Source organism: Arthrobotrys flagrans, assembly GCF_004000055.1.
Source record: "Arthrobotrys flagrans strain CBS H-5679 chromosome Unknown unitig_3, whole genome shotgun sequence".
Classification (NCBI taxonomy): Eukaryota; Fungi; Ascomycota; class Orbiliomycetes; order Orbiliales; family Orbiliaceae; genus Arthrobotrys; species Arthrobotrys flagrans.
Genome location: NW_027137547.1, coordinates 5,045,300 through 5,066,768, shown reverse-complemented (window position 1 = coordinate 5,066,768; position 21,469 = coordinate 5,045,300). Strand labels below are relative to the sequence as shown.

The 21,469-nt window shown below is 46.9% G+C and overlaps 5 protein-coding genes across 5 annotated transcripts; 3 read left to right on the top strand and 2 right to left on the bottom strand.

Moving 5' to 3' along the window:
• Positions 1-366: 366 nt before the first annotated feature.
• DFL_002863 (uncharacterized protein) lies at positions 367-4,982 on the bottom strand (the record flags this gene model as incomplete). The annotated part of the gene is made up of 2 exons (XM_067631712.1): positions 367-1,415; positions 1,484-4,982. 2 exons carry the CDS (start codon positions 4,980-4,982, stop codon positions 367-369), a joined length of 4,548 nt encoding a protein of 1,515 aa, XP_067494231.1.
• Positions 4,983-12,275: 7,293 nt separating this feature from the next.
• Positions 12,276-13,053, top strand: DFL_002862 (uncharacterized protein; the record flags this gene model as incomplete). The annotated part of the gene is made up of 2 exons (XM_067631711.1): positions 12,276-12,359; positions 12,439-13,053. The coding sequence occupies 2 exons, from the start codon at positions 12,276-12,278 to the stop codon at positions 13,051-13,053; spliced, it is 699 nt and encodes a 232-aa protein (XP_067494230.1).
• A 2,368-nt stretch (positions 13,054-15,421) lies between these two features.
• DFL_002861 (uncharacterized protein) lies at positions 15,422-17,642 on the top strand (the record flags this gene model as incomplete). The annotated part of the gene is made up of 5 exons (XM_067631710.1): positions 15,422-15,655; positions 15,743-16,049; positions 16,115-17,323; positions 17,389-17,497; positions 17,561-17,642. The coding sequence occupies 5 exons, from the start codon at positions 15,422-15,424 to the stop codon at positions 17,640-17,642; spliced, it is 1,941 nt and encodes a 646-aa protein (XP_067494229.1).
• A 429-nt stretch (positions 17,643-18,071) lies between these two features.
• On the bottom strand, positions 18,072-18,512 carry DFL_002860 (uncharacterized protein; the record flags this gene model as incomplete). The annotated part of the gene is made up of 1 exon (XM_067631709.1): positions 18,072-18,512. One exon carries the CDS (start codon positions 18,510-18,512, stop codon positions 18,072-18,074), a length of 441 nt encoding a protein of 146 aa, XP_067494228.1.
• Positions 18,513-19,389: 877 nt separating this feature from the next.
• On the top strand, positions 19,390-21,014 carry DFL_002859 (uncharacterized protein; the record flags this gene model as incomplete). Its single annotated transcript, XM_067631707.1, has 3 exons — positions 19,390-19,548; positions 19,655-20,491; positions 20,559-21,014. 3 exons carry the CDS (start codon positions 19,390-19,392, stop codon positions 21,012-21,014), a joined length of 1,452 nt encoding a protein of 483 aa, XP_067494227.1.
• Between the last annotated feature and the right edge of the window lie 455 nt (positions 21,015-21,469).

Genomic DNA, 21,469 nt, shown 5'->3' with positions numbered 1-21,469 from the left:
TCATGAAATGTAAAAAATATCCGCCTGACATGATAATGTATAAAACAAAAGATTATACCGTGAGAATATAAAATAGCTGAAAAAAAAAAAGATGATACTTTGAACTCCCGCACACCGTGCAAGCCCTTTTTGGGCAACAAGCCCAAAACATAGAAGTGAAAGATCGGATATATCCCACAGTTTTTTTATACATCCAAACGACAGAAAAACAAAGAGTAAACGCCATGACAAAAGGTGTATCTGCGTGAAGCCGGAACATACTCGTAAAGAAATGTATAATACATATAAAAAAGAAAAGTCTTTCAGTAGTAAAACCATAGGACAAGAGAAGGGTATTTTCCAAAGGGGAACAATTGCAAAAGGCTTTTAAAACCCAGCAAATAGATCCCTCCTTTGATGATACGACCCATCATCATCCTCACTATACCGTCCCCGACTGATACTATATGGATCGTCGGTTATTCCGTAAGCGTCTATGAAACCATTTCTCGCCGCTGCAAAAGCTCGACTGTTCCTGTTACTCGACCGTCCGCTCTGGAACGTCCTGGAAAGATCCGGGAAGAAGTCATCATCCTCGTACCCACCGATCTTAGGGGTAGCACTAATGAACGCCTCCATCCTCATGGTACTATTGTTTGGAATAGCATCAAAGAAGTTCCCAGCCGCACTGCCAGCGCCTTCTCTGATGCTCTGTTGATAAGAAATCATGCTATTTCGATCATTTCCTTGATTGCCGTGATACATTGGGATGTTGCAGTTGAAATCAGAGTTGATAGACTCAGAAGGTCTGTGGTTTCCAGAGAAACCGCTGAAAGTTGGGGAAGTGAAGTTTCTGGGAGGTGGCATGCGTGGGTACGCGGTGTTAGAGCGTTTCCTTGCGTGTCTGCGGACTGTAGGATAGTCCGCAACGCTATCGTCTGATACAATGCTGCCATATCGACTGGTTCTACGGTTCGGGACACTATAGATGTCCTCGATTGTACCGTTGGAATTTGAGTAGGTGTTGGAGTAAGCATTGGAATATGCGTAGCTGTGATTGGTGGTGAAGCTACCACGGCCGGAGAAGGGGTTTTGGAAGGTGGGCCTAGCATCGTAGAATTCGCTTTCGCCACCAGACACGAATGATGGAGCAGCAGTTGCCTTTTCTTTGCCCTTGCTCTCGGTTTCGGAGCGGTTCGCGAGCTGTTCGTATTCGAATGGTAGGGCAGGTGGAAGAGTAAGACCATTTGCAGGAGATTGGGAAGAGTGAGCAAGGAAGGAAAGAGCCATCAACCAGATGTAGTGCCTTTCCTGGGTCCCAGCTGTAAACTTGAGGGCGCGAGCGGGCGTCAAGATTAGAATTGAGCGGTTGAAGAGAGTAACGCCCTTTGGTGGTGTAGTTTCGTCTTTAACATCAAGTACGGATTGAATGAGCACTGTATTAAAAAAAAAAAACCCCCCCAATTAGCAATAGCACCGGTCTGTTGGATCTCAAAGAGCTTACATTTTCGTCCAGACTTGCCCATCAAGGCCGATCCACTTGTAGGTTGACGGCTTGACCACATGACAGCACGCTCATACGGAGCCACCCAGACCCATCTCTTGTGTCTTACGCCAGAACCTCCATCATCCTTCTCCAAAGTTTCCTGTTGACCAAATCTCTTCCGAACATACTTGTATAGGAACTCGCCGACCATTGTCTGAGCAATTGCATCCACGACGCTAGTCTGCTGTTGCGAGCTATCAATCGATGCCGTTCCAGTGACACTCGAGTCTTGGTATCTGTGTCCATAATTCGGCCTATTCATAGAATTTGGCAAGATGGTATCCCGGGGCAATGGTGGGATGTCCATGGGACTCTCTGGGGTGATAGACGAGAATGATGACATTGGAGGTGGTGATCTAGTCCGAATGGAACCATTTTGCGGTTGTGACAACCCCAATGCAGACCTTGACTTTCGAACGGAATTTCGTGTACGTCTGATGCCACCGGGCATGGGTGAAGGGCTGCTTGCGCGCGAGCTTGTAATCGATGGCGGCAGCTTTCGAGAGCTGTGACGTAGGGGTACAGGATAAGGTGGACCGACCGGGATACCAGGAATTCGACGAGGACCACCTGGAACAGTGTGCCCCCACGCGCGGGCTGGCAAGATAGGTTTTCCGGTTGCCATATTTCGCTTGATACTTGGATGTCGCTTTGGCAGCATCATACTGTCACGATTTGAAGCGATCGAAGCGATCGTAGATTCGCTAGGTCGTGGACGTGGTGGTCTCGGCGCTGAAAGGGCCGTTCCAAACATGTCTTCCTGCTCCTCAATGTCCATTTCATCATCGTCCTCATCAGATGGTATGTCACCGTACTTCCAAAGCGATGTTGTTCTTGGAGGTCTGTAGACCCCATTCGGCGATACCATTGGAAAGTGGGGGATTGCAGCCTCAGACATAGATCTCTGAGGTGGTGAGGATTGAGGTGGACTTTCCATCATCTCTCTAGTCATGGCTGGGCCTGGAGTTGTGTTTAGTCTTGCAAGGGGAGCCCTGACACCCCGCCTAGTGCTCTTTGCAGGGGGCACAGGTGGCGAACTAATGGTGGTAGTTGGGCTAAGCATCGGTGGTGAAATCATGGGTGGTGAAATCATGGGTGGTGAAACCATTGGAGGTGAAGTCATTGGTGGAGGGCTAACTGGGACTGCCGGCTGGGTACGGATAGGTGCAGGAGCGGGGGAGCGGGGGGCTACTGCTGTCAGCGGTCGGGGTGAAACTGCAGTAGTTGGACGGGGGGCCACTGCTGTTGGTGGCCGAGCAGCTGGAGCCGCAGCTGGAACAGGGACCGGGGGCTTTGGAACTTCTCTTTGGGGTGGTGGAGATGCGAAGGTCTTGTTAATAATCCGAGTATCGACCTTAATAACTTCAGTTTGCATCGAAGTAGATTTCGTCTTAGGTGGCTGAGTCGTCTGACAGGCAATACTTCTTGTTGGCTTTGGCTCATAGCTAATGATTGCAGGGCCAGGAGGGTGTATTGTGATAGAGGGTATAATGAATGTGGGGGATTGTAGAGGACTAGGCGGCTTATCGGTCTGGCATCCTACGTCTACACCTTGCTCCGCGATTACAATAGGTGTGGTTTGGCATTCCATATCCACACCCGGTTCTGCAAATACAACAGGGGCGGTTTGGCAATCCGAAGAAACGTATATAACTGCGGATGACCTGCGGGTGATAGTGGATGGTGGGCTGAGAGGCGGGGAAACTGGCCCGATGAGGGATATCCTCTTGCGGCTTTGGTTCGCAGATATCTCTCGTGGAGATTGTGGAACGCAATCATCCTGGAGAACGACGCTGTTGCGTGGTGTCTCGAACGGCTTGATGAGCTCAATGGACGGTTCGTCCATCTCCTCGATCGGAGGAAGAGCTTCCACCAAGACACATTCATCCAAAATTTCCTCGAGGACGCTTTCCACCATTGGATGGTCCTCTTCCTCCAGTTCCGCCTCTCTTGCCCTCCTTGATGCTTCTTCCATTGACCGTTTCAGTTCTGCTTTTTCAGAGGCCAGAAGTTCCAATTGATGCTGTGTATCCGCAGCTATTGATTCAAGAAGCTCCAGTTGACCTTGATGCTCGCGCTGGAGAACCAGTCGCTCCTGCCGGCCTTCATATTCTCGAGCTTCGTAAACTTGGATTTGTTGTTCGTATTTAACTTTCCAATCTGCGAGTTCCTCCGTCATGGTGGCTTTGACATTTTCTCGTTCCTGCTTCTCAAGTCTGATGCATTCCTCCAACTGTTCAACCATTTCCATCATCCGCTTATTTTCTCGTCGTAAATCTTGAAGTTCTATTCCGTCGTTCCCTGCCGCCAAAACGGTGCATTCGGTCATCTCTGATTTGTCATCGCCAACAATCGAAGGAGATAGTGCGCCAGAGGATCTTCGAGAGGGGATTAAATGTTCGTTGATTGCTTCAAACTCGTATTCCTCCTCTGGCGCAGGGATAGGATCGTGTGCCATTTCTCCAACAGATTCTGGGTAAACAGATCCTTCGGTTTCAGCTTCAGAAGCCTCGCTGGTCTCATGAATAAAGTCAAGCTCATCAGCAAGTCTCAGTGCAGACTGAGAAGCCTCAGAATTGATCATTGAAAATCTGATCCCGAGCTTCTCCGCGTCTGTGTCTTCAGACCCCGACGAAGATATTGATCGCATGCTATTTCTGCTCACAGGGCGGGCAATGCTTTCCGGCTGCATGAGATGATTTCCATACACTTCATCATCGTTTCTTTCTTGTATCTGTTGGTTTGCTTCGTTCGCTGAAGCAATTTCCTGAAGCAATGTTTTCAGCCTCCCTTCAGCCACGTGAACCCGATGTTCCAATGACCTTTTGTTCAGGTCCCATTCAGACCGTTCTCTGTCAAATATTCTTCGATCGCGTTCAATATCATCTTCAGCTTTCCGTCGAGATTTAGTCAGCCTTTCGACTTGGCGTTTAAGCTCTGCAACAGTTTCCAAGGCCTGGTCTCTCTCATAAGAGAGAGATTCGAGAGCCTCGTCATTTTCTTTCAGTTTGAGTTGTTCTCTGACATCCCTTGCCTCCCTGCGGGCTGACGCAGCAGTTGTTGCAGTGTTTTCAGTTTCCGCCCTGGCAATCGACAAATCCGTCTCCAACGACTCGATCAATCCGGATTTGGCCTCGAGGTCCCGACGTAAGCTAAGAATTTCGGCTACTAAGCTCGCGTGCAACGTTGGTGTGAACCGGCGAGGGTCAAGTATCGAAATCGGCTCGTCAGCAGGGATATCCTTTGAATGCCTGTTTTTCATGGGTGACGTTCGACCGTTTGTGAGAGGCGGCGTGTATCTACCCATTTTCTGGGGCGATGTGGAACCATTTCTACTTCGTGACCTCGATTTGTGTCGTTTAAAATTTCTAGATCCCATACGTTGTATTGGCATAAAGTTGTCTGTGACCGCGCCATCTTCGCTTTCCGACTGCGGTCTCCTGTAATGTTCGTCCATTGTGTCGTCGTAGTTGGTGTAAAGCTCGAACTCGACGCCCCTTGATAGTATCTACCGCTCGTAACTCTAAAACAGACTACAGAGAAGTTCTGCAAACGAGTGTCATTATAATACCGTAAACTAAAAAACGTATAGTGCAATGGCCTGCAAGCTACTCCATATATCGACTGATGCTGTATCTCAGTTGACGTATATAGTGAGCGCAAAAGAAGGAGAAGATGATGTTTTGACGTATATTTTTCCTGATAAGGATAACACCCCAGGTTTACTTGGGTTAAAGGATAGGGAATGCAGAGATGCGCAGTCAAGGCATATCTTTCGAAGCAGGCTGTCCGAAACTTCGGTAGACTGCTGCCGGACCCAGGAACTCAGCTGCGCGATGAGGTAAGGATAACAAAATCCGATAATGTGAAGAAAGGCCGACCCCGTCTACCTAAAGAATGGAATAGAATGTTGAAACATGAAGAGACAGGAGTCGCTGGAGAAGGGTGAACGACAATTGTCGTACCAAAAGGCCTATTCCGAAGGAAGGGGAAGAGCACAACAAGAAAGGAAGGTATGAAAACGTCCTTGGGATCTCGCCTCTTCTGGTTTTCAAAATATGGTTTCTTCTTGTGAATATTTTTCTTCCACAATTATTTCTTGACAAGACCTTCACGAATGCTCGGAGACCCTGTATCCCTAATAGCTCGTCCCTTTCAAGACCCTCGCCGATAGGTTGCATGAACGCTGATTAAAAGGCTATCCGAACATGGGTCAGGGGGATAGGATCCCATCCCGTTCATCCCTGCCCGACCAGCATAAGCCAATTATTGACCAAGCTGAGCAGTTTCAGTCCTTAGCTTGCGCCAAGAGGGAGTGTTCCGGCTCAGTGGTGCGCCCGAGTCCATGCATCAGATTGAACCAAACATAAAAACCTCAGGACCACCAACATTTAAACTCTGCCGTCAGGAGCCCGTCGGCGGTCGAAGGGTAAGCTGCAAGCCGTTCGCTAGGCGGCTCGAGGTGAGACCCTGGGTCAGGCAGTCACCAATTGTTGGAAAGCATAAAGGATGTTGAAACACGCCCTCCCTGATGTTGGTTGGTCGTGGTTCGCTTCGGTTCTGCAGGTCCCTTTTTTCATCCTGTTGCATGTTGGAGAGCCGTGTCGTGCTTGATAATCTAATGGAGAAATTTGAACGGGGGGTAGCCACTCAGAGGTGGTGGGGAACAAAGCCCTCGATCAGCGAATCGTAAACAACGGGGCAGCCAAATCGGCCAGCCGAGATAAAGGACCGGCAGAATTGGGCAAGCACACTGTTGATCGAGATTGTGGGCTGACTCTCTGTGTATAAAACTGTTGTGATAAAGGGATTGGTTCTTAAGAACGTGATACTATTGAGAGGCCTTCATTTCATCTTTTCGTGGGCGAAAATGCTGGCCCAGGCTCCCAAGTCGGTCCCATAGATTTCCAATAATACGAGGGTGTAAGCTTGATAGCCATGCCTCGTGTTTTGGACGGTTTTCTGCTGCAACTTTGACATTTGGTGAGTGACGATTGTCGCAGCCCTGCCTGGGCCTCGATACCCGGCTTGTCAGCCAACAGGCGGTTGTGGGCAAATGTGGGTGGGGTTCGATGGTCCCAAAGAGTCGGGAAAGCGCCAGAACAGGTTAACTCGAAAGTGATAGCCTCATCCGTCGGCGAATAAGATGCCGTGGGGAAGCAAATTTTTGCATGAAGTTTCTCCCCTTATTCGGACAGGATAGGGCTTCATGGCTTCGAGCTCTACCAACAGCTAAACCCCTAACAGACTGTATCAAATGGACCGAGCTCGTCGCCTCGGAATTTGGAATGTGAGAAACAAATCCGTTTCTTTGGATATCGATCATTCATATGGACATCAATGTGAAACCGAACCCGCCAACAACAACTTCGATATCGTTTATGCGTGGGAGGATATCAGGAACTCGAACCCCAGGGTTCGCTTGTTTCGCCGTTGAAATTAACTGCTCATCCGACGAAGGCTATATTTTGTGACACTATAAACCTACAACACGGACATGATCACAAGCGGACGGCTGGGTCTAGTATTCCTTCCATAAAATCCAGAAACTAAATTTCCGTGGAGGATGAGGCGGCACGGCTTGTTTCAGCAGTCGATGTCCGGGGTCCGTCGATATTCGAAGCTTCCACGCAATGCTTTCTGGAAAGATGTATTCGTACCCCGTGTATGCACATGTCTCCGGTTCGGAAGGAGTTGTATTGCATGTGCATGGGATACGACGATACTTCGTGATAGTTTCTCCGTGGGCTCCGAGGTTGAGGAGCGGTTTGGTTTTTTGTTCTTCCTGATAGGCTGGGCAGTTGGACCCACATCGAAGCGGCGTGGGGTGCGCCTCCAACACGTTTGGTTATTGCGAGTCGACGTCGACGAATAATGCACCGTAGATTCTTCCATAGCCACACGACGATACCGACGTTATCTGGAAATTGTGGAGCAAAATAAAGCTACTCCGCCGTGGTTTATTTTGGTTCAAAGGGAAATTTGTTCTCCAGACTCCGATCGATATCGGAATATACGCATGACATCACCCGTTAGATTATAGGTAATTTATCATACATGCAGAGATATCTAGATGTTGACAGAATTTCTAGTCAGATGAGGATCCGGGCCTAGATAAACAAGCCGCAATCCCTCGAGCTACGGCGAAATAATAATCTCGATCAAGGTTTCAAACATCCTAAATTACGATTTTCAAGCCTCGATTTGATATAAACAATTTCCCCGTCCTTGACCCATCTATCCCAGTGGATAAGCCACGATTTATAAACTTTACCGCCCAAAACCCACATCCGTCGAATCCTCCTATAAACTTAGCATATAAAGGGCCTCAACTCACGAAGTTTCGAAGTGCTCAAATGGTCAAAAGTTTATCTCATTAATTAAAGGACTGGTATATAAACAACCACATGTCCAGACGCATCTGGTGAGCTATTCCATAACAATGCAATTGCTTCTTTTTCGACTTCGATCCTACAAACTATACCAGCTGGCCAGAAAAATAAACATCCGACCTGAGCGGCGAGTGGCAGACCCAATACAAACCTATTTGTGCACATGCAGACATGCAAGCCATCCTTCCACCGGATAATTAATTTAAAGCTCCTAATACGTACGCCTCCTGCGCCTTAGATTCTTCGGAATCATCTATAGACGCGCCTCGGAACTTCGGTATAGACGTGGCAATTAGTGGGATCGTTATTGCATGCGGCTGCATAGCATAGACGCCCATGCGATTTTCAAACAGTCTGTGGTAGTATCCACCGTTTCAGACACCACTTACTTCATGACCATCTAGCTAAGTCCAAGTCGAATATTTATATCTCCACGGATCTACCGGCATCTGTCTTCAAATTTGTGGGTCGAGGGGTACATAGGCGTACCTGCTCCAAAATGTGAAATAGCATTGCAATATCGGGTACCTCTACAATTCTACTAACCAAGTCGGAGAGTTGTGTTTTAAAATTTTATACTGTACCGCGGTTAGTATATCTATTTCAAAATTCTTTTTCTAGGTGGGTTACACACGCCGATAATAGATGGAGGTCGGCGTCTATGGAATCTATCGATACTAACTGAACGATAGCTATTAAATTCCAAAATCAATGTTTCCTAATCGACACATTCTAATTCGTAGATCTGCCAGCTTTGGATTACTTTATGTCCAAATAGTCACCGTCATGTGGCACTAATTGTGGAATTTAAACCGGCTTCGTAGTATTTTGGGTACTCATGATTAGATCCGAAGATACAACCACAGCTAACTGGGTCGTTGGAATTAATTATTTGCGCTTGCGTGGTCGTCACTATGGGTCGCATATGCATATGTTGCATGGTGGCTGCGACCTTTGAAATTTGAATTCGGTGATTTGAATATTCAGAAGCGAATGTGGTACAAGTAGCTATGGCTTAGCTTCGGTACTATAGCTCTTATTCAGTGATTCTAGCTAGGTATATAGGTAGCTATTGGATAGTTGACTCTCGGTTATATATATATAAATACGGTGAGTTGACTACTTAACGCTCGAGGTCCAGATCCGATATCCATGTCGCAACTACCTCGTTGGTTGCGGTATACAGCTAGCTATAGCTAGATTATACATACACGAATAACAATTGATCTAACTTAAAATAAATATATGTTTGGATACTAAACTCCGTACAACTGGCATGGCGCTACTACTAGTTGAGGTCTCGGCCCCAGATGTTCTCACTTGCGCACATACGATTGATGGTCAAACCGGAATGATGCAAAATTGCCCCGATCTATACCTATATATATCGTTTTACACATTTTGGAGCTAAAAGATTCGGAATTGCAAAGAAAACCCCAGGCGCTGAGGTATTAACCTGCGGGGTTTTCGATCAAGAAAAATATGGTCAACGTTCCAGGATTCAAATTCAAATTCAGATAATTAAAATCAAGACAGTGCACTAAACTTGGGCTTAAGCTGACACTGACACAATTCTGATTCTTTGATAGTGGCATATCTTAACGAAGACCTCGTAACGTGGCCAGATTTAACTCCCAAGTTGGGCAGGTACTAAGTAAAGAGGAACATCCCGAGTGCCTATCTTTTTTTTACTTTTTCCTCTGCAAAATGCCAACTTGGAATTCTTCGTGATCGATATTTCGTCATCGGAATCCTCAAGACAGATCCGCTGTCTACTTGGAGACGCTGATAGTTACGTAAGCCCTACAGCAAGCGGTGCACTTGTTTTGTATCTGGGTGAGCGTTTCGCCTGCCTTCCCGCCCTTTCCTGTGAACTCCACCCGCTAATTCCAAGAGTGAGGTGTGGGTTTCGCTCCAAGCCGAATCCTGACTAGCTGTCATGCGGTTGTGGTCCACAGTCCACCCACAGCTCAGGGAACATCTTGTTCCAATCGTGCCGACTGTGTGGTTCCAATGGGGGTGGGATTTCCAAGCACTAGAGTGATAATGCCTATAGTATGCCTCGTGGGTGTGATATATGTATCCTGTGGAAAGTATACCGAATCACCTCTCCCAGCCTTGCGGTAGTAGCAAGCGTCAAGCAGCTAGCAAGCAACATCAGCTCTGCACACACACCTCCATCTGCGTGCGCTATGCATGTAACTTATCGGTAGAGATGCAGCTTGTCTCGCCTATGTGCTCGGTAGGGAGCTACATAGCTCTGGTGTTGAAACTGTGTAGCCAAAAATAATTCTCATGTATAAAAATTTTTCCCATGAAGAGAAAAAAAAAAAAAAAAAAAAAACTTCTGGGCATGAGCCGAAGCTGGGTGAAGACAGAGGGGATGGTTCTCGCTCTTTCTTGAGCTTGTCGCTGTCGCAGATAGCATCTGCGCCTACCCGACCCAGCTTAGATGTTTCCCGTAGCGCGCAATATGATTTTGATTTTGCGAACGGGTTCAGCTGCAGGGAAGCCGGTTTGACAGGTTCGAAAAGAGAAGAGATATTCTGGTATGCATGGAGTGGTTTTGCGAGCAAAAATTCTTGCGGGACATTTGATCTCTCTTGAAAAGGTCCACCTCCTTTATTGCACTTTGTCCCTGCCAGGCAGCAGGCGTCTCCTCTTAACTTGCCAACATATCTACTAACTGCTGCCGTTAATTCGGGTTTACACGCTTGTGGTTTATCCCGCCGAACCGTCTCTATTTTTCCAAGGCTCAACGGCAACCCCCTGGTGGACTACTGAGAAAACTATCCCTTTCTGACAAGAAACCGTCGCTTTGTTCCCTTCCCACATTTATACATCCATACGGAAAGATCCTGGGCGGGATTTGTAGGTAATAGTTACTGACTTAGCCAGTAACTTCATCCATAAACTCAAAGAGAAGAGAAGTGGGCCAGCAGTTTAGAATCAAATCGGTAAGGCTATTTTCCTTTCTCCTCTTTTCTTCGAATTCAAATTCGAGTATATCCTGTCATATCCTTTCATTTGTAACCTCCAAGATCTCTTGCGTGCTCCTGTCCGCCGTCTGCGCAGCTCGTCCAATATCAAACCGGGTCGACCTAAAAGAGGGCAGCTCCCCTGAAGGAAATGCTTCCTTGAATATACCCACTCACCGAGACTCTCGCCTACTCCGAAACTTCTTTGTGTTTGCCTTGGGACTGGGACTGGAGCTCGTGGAGACGGCGTATATTACATATGCTCTTGAATCATCCACAAAAAGAGAGAGAGATACATACTCTATTGAATCATCAAATCCCATTCTCTCCTTTCGGGTCACCTCCCGCAGCGGCAGCAAGCTCAGCCTCCTGCCAAAACGCAGCCCGGGGCAGAGCAGCAGACAGACAGGCAGAGAATTGAGCCAAAGAGAGTCGCACAGAGATAGATCAGGATCTGACAAGAAACCAGCGAATTCGAAGCCCGAAGATAAAAAGAACGAACCCTTGTTCGGGATTTGATCGAAAAAAAAAAACAAAAAAAGAGGAGTCGAGTCTATCCGAAGCAAAAGCAATTTATATAGCGTGGAGCATAACATTTCAGACTGGGGTTCGCCGTACTTTCAGACAGACAAGATCTTCTTGTGCTTTCTGTGCTGGTTGGTTATTAATATTTTCCCTTCACAAATTCCCGCCACCACCGCCATTGCCATTACATCCCATTTCATCCATCCACCCATCATCCATCATATCCACTCACCCATTCACCCATACCATACCTAATCCTCCACCCGTCCCATCGATAGACGGAATTAATACAACCTTCGATTCCATCTGGATCTTCATTGCAAAGGGGGTTGTTGTCTAAACGAATGCACGCCTGCCTCCGAACATAACGACCGGCTTTCGTTCCTCGAAGAACATTCTCTCGACCGTGGCATTCTTCCGTATACCCAAGACATACACCCATCTAGTTTATTCTCACCTGCCTTTAAAGTCACTGTTTTTTCTTCGTTTTTTCTGCAGTTTTGTTTCTTTGCTCGCTCGTATTCCTGACACTTCGCGAAATCGATTATTCCTCCATCATTGTGACCCTCACCGATTTCGCAGTTTTCTGATACAATATACCAACTTGCAGCGACCACCCCTGAGCCGGCACTCGACACGCGAAAAAAAGTCAAGTTCGTAAAGGCTCTCGATTTTCTTGTTTCGGCCAGCGACTGTATCGAGTCCTATCCGACTTGATATTGTAGACGGTCCGATTTCTTAGGCAGTAGCGTCCGAGCGGAGGATTCGCACCCACCGTTTCTCCGCTTCGGCCTTTTTTACCCGTATTTCGCTCACACCGTCACAGCGGGGATATAATATTCAAATCAACAAAAAATGGCAGGGAAAGGGGGAATGACGATGTACAAGCTGGTGGTGCTTGGAGATGGTGGTGTCGGCAAGACTGCATTGACTATACAGGTAAGTTGACAGATTCCTCCATAGACACACGGAACCCGTGACATCATAAGTTAAACATGTTTTTCTTATTTTATCTTAGCTATGTTTAAACCATTTCGTCGAAACATATGATCCGACTATTGAGGACTCCTACCGAAAGCAAGTCGTCATAGATCAGCAGTCGTGCATGCTGGAAGTTCTGGATACTGCTGGCCAAGAAGAATACACCGCTCTGCGGGACCAATGGATACGCGACGGCGAAGGCTTTCTCCTGGTTTACAGTATCTCATCGCGATCTTCGTTCACCAGAATAAAGAAATTTCATCAACAAATCCAGCGAGTAAAGGATTCGATCCCAAATGCCTATGGTGGAAGCTCCCCACTTAGCTCCCCGGTCCTTTCTGGCGGCCGCGATACCACAACACCGATACCCATTATGCTGGTCGGAAACAAGAGTGACAGAGTTACTGAACGGGAAGTATCGCACCAAGAAGGAATGGAGCTAGCTCGTGAGCTGGAATGTCAATTCGTGGAGGCATCTGCAAAGAATTGTGTCAACGTCGAGAAGGCTTTCTACGACGTCGTAAGGCTATTAAGGAAACAAAGACAAAGCAGTTCCCGAAAACCATATGCCCGTCGAGACGATGCACCCCCCCGGGATAGGAACGCTGACAAAGACCGATACCCGCCGAAGAAGAGGTGCTGCATTCTGTGAGCAACTCATAAAAACAAAGGGATGTCCAGACATGGATGGACAGGTGGACATGGGGGTGGTTCACATGGATATAGGAAAATTCCCAAGACCTAACTACCTTCGAATTTCCCTCCAAAGACCTTTATGTTATATTTTGATATGAGTCCAGTATTAAGATATGTACTAGACTTTGATATTCAGGCTAACTTTACACCTACGAAACTCTACAAATCTGTCACGCGGCGCATCTTGATTATCTCGCGGTTTATTTCGGCTTACAATGTCTCCTTTGTTCCTTTCCCCTTATTTCCTCTATTCAGCTAAATATTCATTCTTCTATGAATTCGAACTCCTTCCTTCCTCTTCATCCGTCTAGTTCCTCTTTGTTCTTCCTTTTTTTTTTTTTTTCCCTTTCACTTTCACCACCCTACCCCTTTTATAACGTTTTCCTTTCTTTGTCGCGTCCCAATCCTTTTTTTCCCATTTGAAGGATTGCGACACGGGAACTCCCCCATTTCTACGGATTTAGTCTATTTTGTTATAATTGAGCCATTATTTTTTGATTGAGCTGAACATACGGTTCTCCAACCGGGTCTTCTGTTCCCAGGACCTAATTCTCAAATTGTGGCTCTGTTACAAATTCAGCGTTCTCTAAACTTGTTGCGGACTCAATTCTTTTTCTTTTTTATTTTCTTTCTTTCTCTTTTACTTTTCCTCTCTCTCTTTGGAGTTCAGTTATTTCCTTTTGAAGTTTATTTCCAACATACCCCTCTATTCTTCTGTTTTCCCATAGTTCCTCCTGCTCTTTTGCTTCTTCTCTTGACGATATCTCGATATCAAATTATCAATTCGATATTTGATATATTGTCTCAACCCTCCCACGTTTTGGTTTATTAGTTGGACTTTGAACAAATTGTGAGATTATTTATGAGTACCCGCTGTTTCCTGAGCTTCTTTTTTGGCAGTGTTGTCTCTGTTTTATATCAAGATTACTTATTTTCCGTACTGATATATTGTACATGTGTCCAACTGAGTCGTAGATATATATGCATATATGTACTAGATTAGGTAGATCTATAGATGAGACTCCAAGCATGGCAATTTATTATACCTGATAGTGATATCGAATACCTCGGACAGTACTCCGTATCACGATCGATCGATCGATCGAGGTTGAAGGATTACAACCACAAATAAAATACTTGGTTAATTGGAGCGAGTAGGCCTTCCCAATCATAACACAGAATCATCCCGTTTCATCCTCTCTATCATGTCTACACCACAGAACTCTTCACCATCAGTATTATATACTAAGTGGCAAAGAACCGTGCGGCTCCTAAAACCCAGCCGGCTGGAAAATGTAAAGCTGCGATATATGCAGAATGAGATGCATGCACTGGTTAGCGAGTACTTTTAGAACGGCAAGTCCCCGCTGTTCCAGTCCAGTCGGACCCCTCCTCCCTTCTAACATGTCGCACGAATGATCGTGACTTGCATTTTCATGTATGTAAAGTATGTAAGTACATATTGATTGGGAGCACATATCTCTGCTCCCTGTGATACCCTGAATAGCCCTAACGGATTAAATCAGGATCCTTATGACGATTTGGCAAACAGTTGAATTTAGGTGTTCCGTGACCGGGGCAAGTCTTCACGGTGCAGTGGTACGTACCACTAACTAAGCCTCTCTATAATTTGCAATTACGTATGCACTCACCATGGCCACTGATCTGTGAAGCTTAGCGCTTGTGGGTTAACGGTTACTGATGATCTTGGAAGACAAGCTTTTGGGATTTTCGGGGAATATAAAGACCAGACGATTGGTTGAGTTTGATACTTTGTTTGCAAGATGTTTTAGCCACGATTTATGAAAGTTGCCTGGATATTGTCAAGATTGAACACTTAGGCTGGGGTTTTGGCAATTTATCAATTGTGACCAGGCAGAATATCTGCGAATATACGATATACGCAATCCTTCGAGAGGCAAACCGTGGGTAAAACGTTTAAAACGACGACCCTTACGTTGCCCTTCTGCCTACCAAATATAGATCCCATGAGACTCTTGGTGATATTATATAGGCCTTCCACCACCCCAAATATGCATCACCATTTTCAAAGTATCTTTTTTCACGTAGTCATAGAAGTGACCGAGCTTTCAAGGCGTCTCTAACCGCCGTGACATCACCCTGCCGTTCCGAACGTCTTTGTGGCTGAGCTGACTGAACAGCAATTGCAACACCCAAAAAGCCCCGCGATTTCTAACAAACGTTATTAACCTCAACTCACCCCCCTTCTGCCATCTACAATTATCAATCATTTCCCCACAGAAAGAATAAAACTGCTAGTACCATAAGACACGCCCTTTTTCGATAGGTAAAACACACTCACGATGAACGCCATCAGGCTCGCCAAGAAGTACCCGCAGCTGGGTCAGGGCGGCATCATGGAGCTGCAGAACCAGTTCCTCCAGCTGGATGCCGATGACAAAGGTTATTTGGATGAAGCGACAGCGATCAAAGCCGTGCAGAACTTGGAGAGGAAGCAGTACGATGTTGTTCGACAGGCTCTCAAGGAGGTGGAATTGGACAGTTCACGGAGAGTCGAGTTTGATGATTTCGTTGATGTGAGTTATATATCTACATATATATTCTAGCTCCCATGGATCCTTTCAGGTAAGCAGGCTGACGTTACGGGCTATTGTGTATTACAGCTTGTTTCCAAACTCCGACTTGCGGATACACCGGCATCAGCATTACCTTCAGCTATTCCATCAGGCGTGGTTAGGAGCCGCGCGAGCTCGGCCGCTGGAGGTCCTCTACCACCTTCGCCGGGCAAGAAACCACCAGCGGGTCAGATCCGGATGGGAGGTTCTACGTCGACGTCGCAACATACTATCAATGAGGATGAGCGAACTGAATTTACGCGCCATATCAATGCCGCTCTTGCGGGAGATGCGGATATCGGCGACAGGCTGCCGTTCCCGACGGATACCTTCGAGATGTTTGATCAGTGCAAAGGTATATATGACCGGATTATCAATAAGGGATGGGTATGGAGAGATGCTGATTGATACGGGTATTAGACGGCTTTGTCCTCGCCAAACTCATCAACGACAGCGTTCCCGACACCATCGACGAGCGTGTCCTTAATCGTCCTAAGAATAAGAAGGCGCTCAACGCCTTCCATATGACCGAGAACAACAACATCGTAATCAACTCCGCAAAGGCCATCGGCTGCTCCGTCGTCAACATTGGCGCCGGTGACATCATTGAAGTCCGCGAGCATCTCATCCTCGGGTTAATATGGCAAATTATCCGACGCGGTCTCTTGTCCAAGATTGATATTAGACTCCATCCGGAACTGTATAGATTACTAGAAGACGGCGAGACGCTCGAGCAGTTCTTGAGGCTTCCACCAGAACAGATTTTGTTAAGATGGTTCAATTATCATCTTAAGGCTGCGAACTGGAATAGACGGGTGTCGAACTTTTCGAACGACGTTAAGGATGGTGAGAATTACACTGTCTTGTTGAACCAGCTTTCGCCGGATCTGTGCTCTCGAGCTCCATTGCAGACACGCGATTTGCTCCAGCGTGCCGAACAGGTTCTCGAGAATGCCGACAAGCTCGACTGCAGGAAGTTTTTGACTCCCAAGTCGTTGGTTGCGGGTAACTCGAAGCTTAACTTGGCTTTCGTTGCCCACTTGTTCAATACCCATCCATGCCTCGAACCACTCACCGAGGACGAGAAAGTCGATATCGATGACTTTGATGCTGAGGGTGAGCGCGAAGCTCGTGTCTTCACCCTGTGGTTGAACTCCCTCGATGTTACCCCATCCATCAATTCGCTATTCGACGATCTCTCGGACGGTACCATCATCATGCAGGCATACGACAAAGTTATCCCGGGCTCCGTCAGCTGGCGACACGTCAACAAGCGTCCACAGGGTGGAGAGCTCCAGCGCTTCAAGGCTGTTGAGAATACCAACTATGCTGTCCAGCTTGGTCAGCAGAATGGATTCTCGCTTGTCGGTATCCAGGGTGCGGATATTACGGATGGACAGAAGAAGTTAACATTGGGCCTTGTCTGGCAATTGATGAGGAGGGATATCTTGAACACCCTGGGCGGGTTAGCGCAAAAGGCTGGTAAGAGGGAATTGTCCGATAGGGATATGATTGAGTGGGCGAATGCAAAGGCGAGACAAGGAGGGAAACAGACGCAGATTCGGGGTCTTAAGGACCAGAATTTGGCGTCGGGTATTTTCTTGTTGGATGTGCTCAGCGGAATGAAGAGTGAGTATTACATAAGTGGATTGCGTGAGCGAATAGTGGGGGTTTTTGCTAACTTTTCGGTGCAGGCAGCTATGTGGATTATGACCTTGTAACACCGGGACGAACGGATGAGGACGCTTACCTCAATGCTAAGCTCAGTATTTCGATTGCGAGAAAGATGGGGGCTACTATCTGGTTAGTATTTTTTGAATTAAGGATTGTCGGGATTGGATTTGGAGCTAATATTTTTGGTGATAGGTTACTGCCTGAGGATATTGTCGGATTGCGAACTCGTCTTATTACTACCTTCATTGGTAGTTTGATGGCGGTTCCTCTCTAATTTGGCTCTAGCTAGCTCTGTTGACTTTTTCCTCCTCTGCTTCTTAAAATTCTGGCTTTTGGGAGCTTTTGCGATGCGGAAATGTTTATGACGGAAGCTAAAGTTGATTGTATTATGCCCGGAAGATGTTTAATATGGTGATCTCCAGGCTCTCCCGTAGTGATCAGAATAACTATATTGTCTATACTCATGCTCCTCGAGACCCTTTCTATGACCGAACCTGAAAAGAAAGAAAAGCAGATGCGTTCGAGCCGTCCTTAGAAAACCGTACTCGATCGTAGAACCCAATTTTATGCCGCAATGCCCGCCAAATGAAAATAATATGTACACCGATACGAATGCTCATTACCATTAGATATATCCGCCCTTTTCGATTTTTCGGATTGAATATTCGTCGTAACTAGTCGTGCGTCAGGATGAATGGATTGATTAATCGTGCAAGAACTCCTGAATGTCTTTATCTTCTTCGTCCTCCTCCGCCTTTATCCGGTCTTCAATCTCCTTCTTCTTCCTAGCCCTCTCCTTCCTCTGCTGCAGTCTCTTTTTCCTACCCCAACCTTCCTCGTCGCTACTCTCGTCATCATCCAAATCATAGCCCTCACCGGCGATAACCCTGGCCTTTTGACCAGTCGCGGCCATGGAGTCTTGTTCATTTTCATCGACGGTACGAGCATGGTCTCGTTCTTGGTACTTGGCACCGATCTTTTGGAGGTAGGGGCGGAGAAGGAGGTAGCCGCCGACTATGGCGACGAGGCGGATGTAGTCTGTTCCCGAGAGGTTTCCGAAGGTGCCGGAGAGGTTGTGGGAGATTCGAGATTGGAGGCGACGGAACATGAGGGATGGGGTGAGGGGTTCTTCTTCGTCGGACATTTTCTTTATTTCCCTTCGGGAGGAGAAGTTGGATAGAAGTGGATTGGAGTAGTTGGTTAATTGGTTTACAGAACGAGAGTCTTTGGATGGAGAGGTCTGAGTCTATAGGTGCCGTATGGATGGAGATAGGAGGATAGTAGTGGTTGGGGAGAGGGAAGAGGGATATTTTATGGAAGTTCGCGACTGGGCGGCAGAGGACGGGGATTGGATGGAGCGGATCCGCGGAAGGCAAAGACAGGCAGCTCAATGCGGCGTGAAACAACAGGCAGATGAAACTTCGAGGCTGGCAAAGGACAGGCTCCACGTATTCCGGTCCATCTTCAGGTCGATTCCATTCGAGGATTTAATCGACAGTTATATTTATTATATCTGTCGTGTGGTTAGTGGAAGAGGATTCATATCATATGCATACGGGATTCTTCTCTTTCCCTCTCACTTCTTCTTCTTCTTTCTTCCAACTGCACCCTCTTCGACACTAACAACCACAACCGACAACATGCTTAATTGTCGAGACTAACCTCCTTCGTCCCGACATCGACGCCTTCCTCTTCTCTTCTCTTACATCGTCCACTCACAGTTGGTTTCTACCAGACATTGCATAAGTAGGTAATTAATTAACGCCTGCCCGCTCTAGATCTTGGTTTCGCTCTCGGTCTCGCCTGTTTTTCCTCTCTTGCTTTCTATATCTGGCCTGCTTGCCCGCCCAGCAAACAAGCTATCCCAGCAAAGCTAACTTAAAACCCAAATCTAAAGCAAAGCACAAGCCAAACCGGAGCAGAGCAGCAAGCTCTCCTCTCTCTTTCCTTCTTTTTACAACCAACAAACACTACAAAACTACATTAAGCAAGATACCATCGGGTATCCTTCAGCTAGGATCATGGATCCTCCAAGACACTTCAAGACACAGCAGCAGAACCGTTTCCAGGGACGCATAGGAACCCTGCGCTACAATCCTTCTCCGCCGACTTCAGCTCCATCAGCTGCTGATAAGACTGATGCTATCAGCTCTGAGCTTGAAAAAGAATTGACTTGTTCCGTAAGTAGCAACTTTTCGATGATAAACAACAAATATATATAAAAAAATAAAAATAATTTAATTTGGAGCTCATCTGACGTGACTTACGAAATTTTGCCAAAAATAGATCTGCACATCCATCTTCCACCACCCTGTCACTTTACTCGACTGTTTACACTCATATTGTGGTTCTTGTGCTAAAGAATGGTTCACATCTTCACCTCCAAATCTACAAGGTGGCTCTTACCCTGTTTCGAAGGGATGTCCGACCTGTCGACAATCCGTTCGGGCTATCAAGCCTTCGCCACACTTGGCTTCCATAACCGAGATGTTTCTCAAACACAATCCACAACATGCTCGGGATCCAGAGGAAATTGCAAAGTTGGCCAAGGTTTATACTCCTGGCGATAGGATTATCACGGACCGATCGCCAGGTGATAGCAGAAACCGCAGTCTATCAAGCCTTTCGAATCGCAGGGCTGGGGAAGGTTGGTGGGATGCATGGGTTGACGACCATGAAGAACACGAGGAACAGTTTTATGCGGCTATCAGCGCTAGCTTGAGGGATCTGATCCCACGAGCTACAACCGGATTTGCTACGCCTTCTTCGTCGGTTGGTGGCCACGCTGGGAGTTTATCGGGAAGCGGTAGTAATGGGACTTTGACCCTTCGACGTCCGGCTCCCCTTACGACTGCGCTGCCACCAGAGAACGCTATCGTCGTCAATTGTGATCACTGCAGGGCCTCTCATATCGAATCAAGCGTCCATTACCATTGCAATATTTGCCGACAAGATGATTTTGATATGTGCCATCGATGCTTCTCGCAGGGAGAGAGGTGTCCAGGGCGCCACGAGATGATCTCGAGAAAATGGAATGCGGAAACTAGGATCATGGAGAAGGGAATCTTCTGCGATACGGAAACTTGTAGGAAGGTGTGCAATGAGATATTCTGGTCTTGTTCGGTAGGTATTCCTTTGATGTGGTGCTCAGTTTTGGAATATGGAAAAGCTACTAACGTTGACCTGGTAGGCCTGCACCACTGCTGCTGGGACATACAAGTATTGTCCTGAATGCGTCAACAGTGCCGTATCCTGTAATCATGATCTTGTAGCATTCAGCGCCAGCGCTCAGACCCTCCGTCGATTTGGTCTTGGGTCCTTTTCTTATCGCCACGGATTGCACGCCCTACAGGAACTCGTTCAGCCGGCACCTGTGTCGGTTACCACCCGATGCGACCTCTGTTCTGAGCAAATCGCTCCATCGACAACATACTTTCACTGTCGATCTTGTCACGACGCTGACTGGGACTGCCATACATCCTGCCTGTCTCACTATTCACACCCTAATGCGGACGGGATCGCGAAGTGCCTGGCGCACCACCCGCTACAGGCGTTGATTCAGGTTCAAATGCCTGATGCGAGGAACCCGACTCATTTTGTGAGGAGGGCCTTGCCGACTAATACTGCATTTAGTGGTTCTATTTAAACTTCCCCTGGTATACATATGTGGGTTTACGTCGATTGATATCGTACCAGGCGTTTAATCGTGGCGGAACCCCCAATTACGAATCTTCTTAACTCTACTTGTCACGACTGGGAGGTTATGGATTTCCTTTTATTACTTTATGTCTCTCCTGGTTTTTTCTTTCTTTCTTTCTTTCTTTTTTTTTTTTTTTTTAATTTCTCAGATCTCTTACGACAAAAATCGAATGCGTATCAAGAAGGTTTACTTCGAGGCGTGGCTTCATGTTTACCCCTTCTAATCAAGAAAAAAACATCATCTTAGGATACCCGAAAACATTAGCGACTATCTGAGCGACTGGTTTTTGTTTTTTGCTTTCTGGTTTTTCTGATTTTGGTCCCTTCTGCTGTTGTTACCTAGCGCATAGCGAGTTTAGCACCGAGCGAGCTTCTGCCTTTTTTTTCTTTCCGGATTGCTTT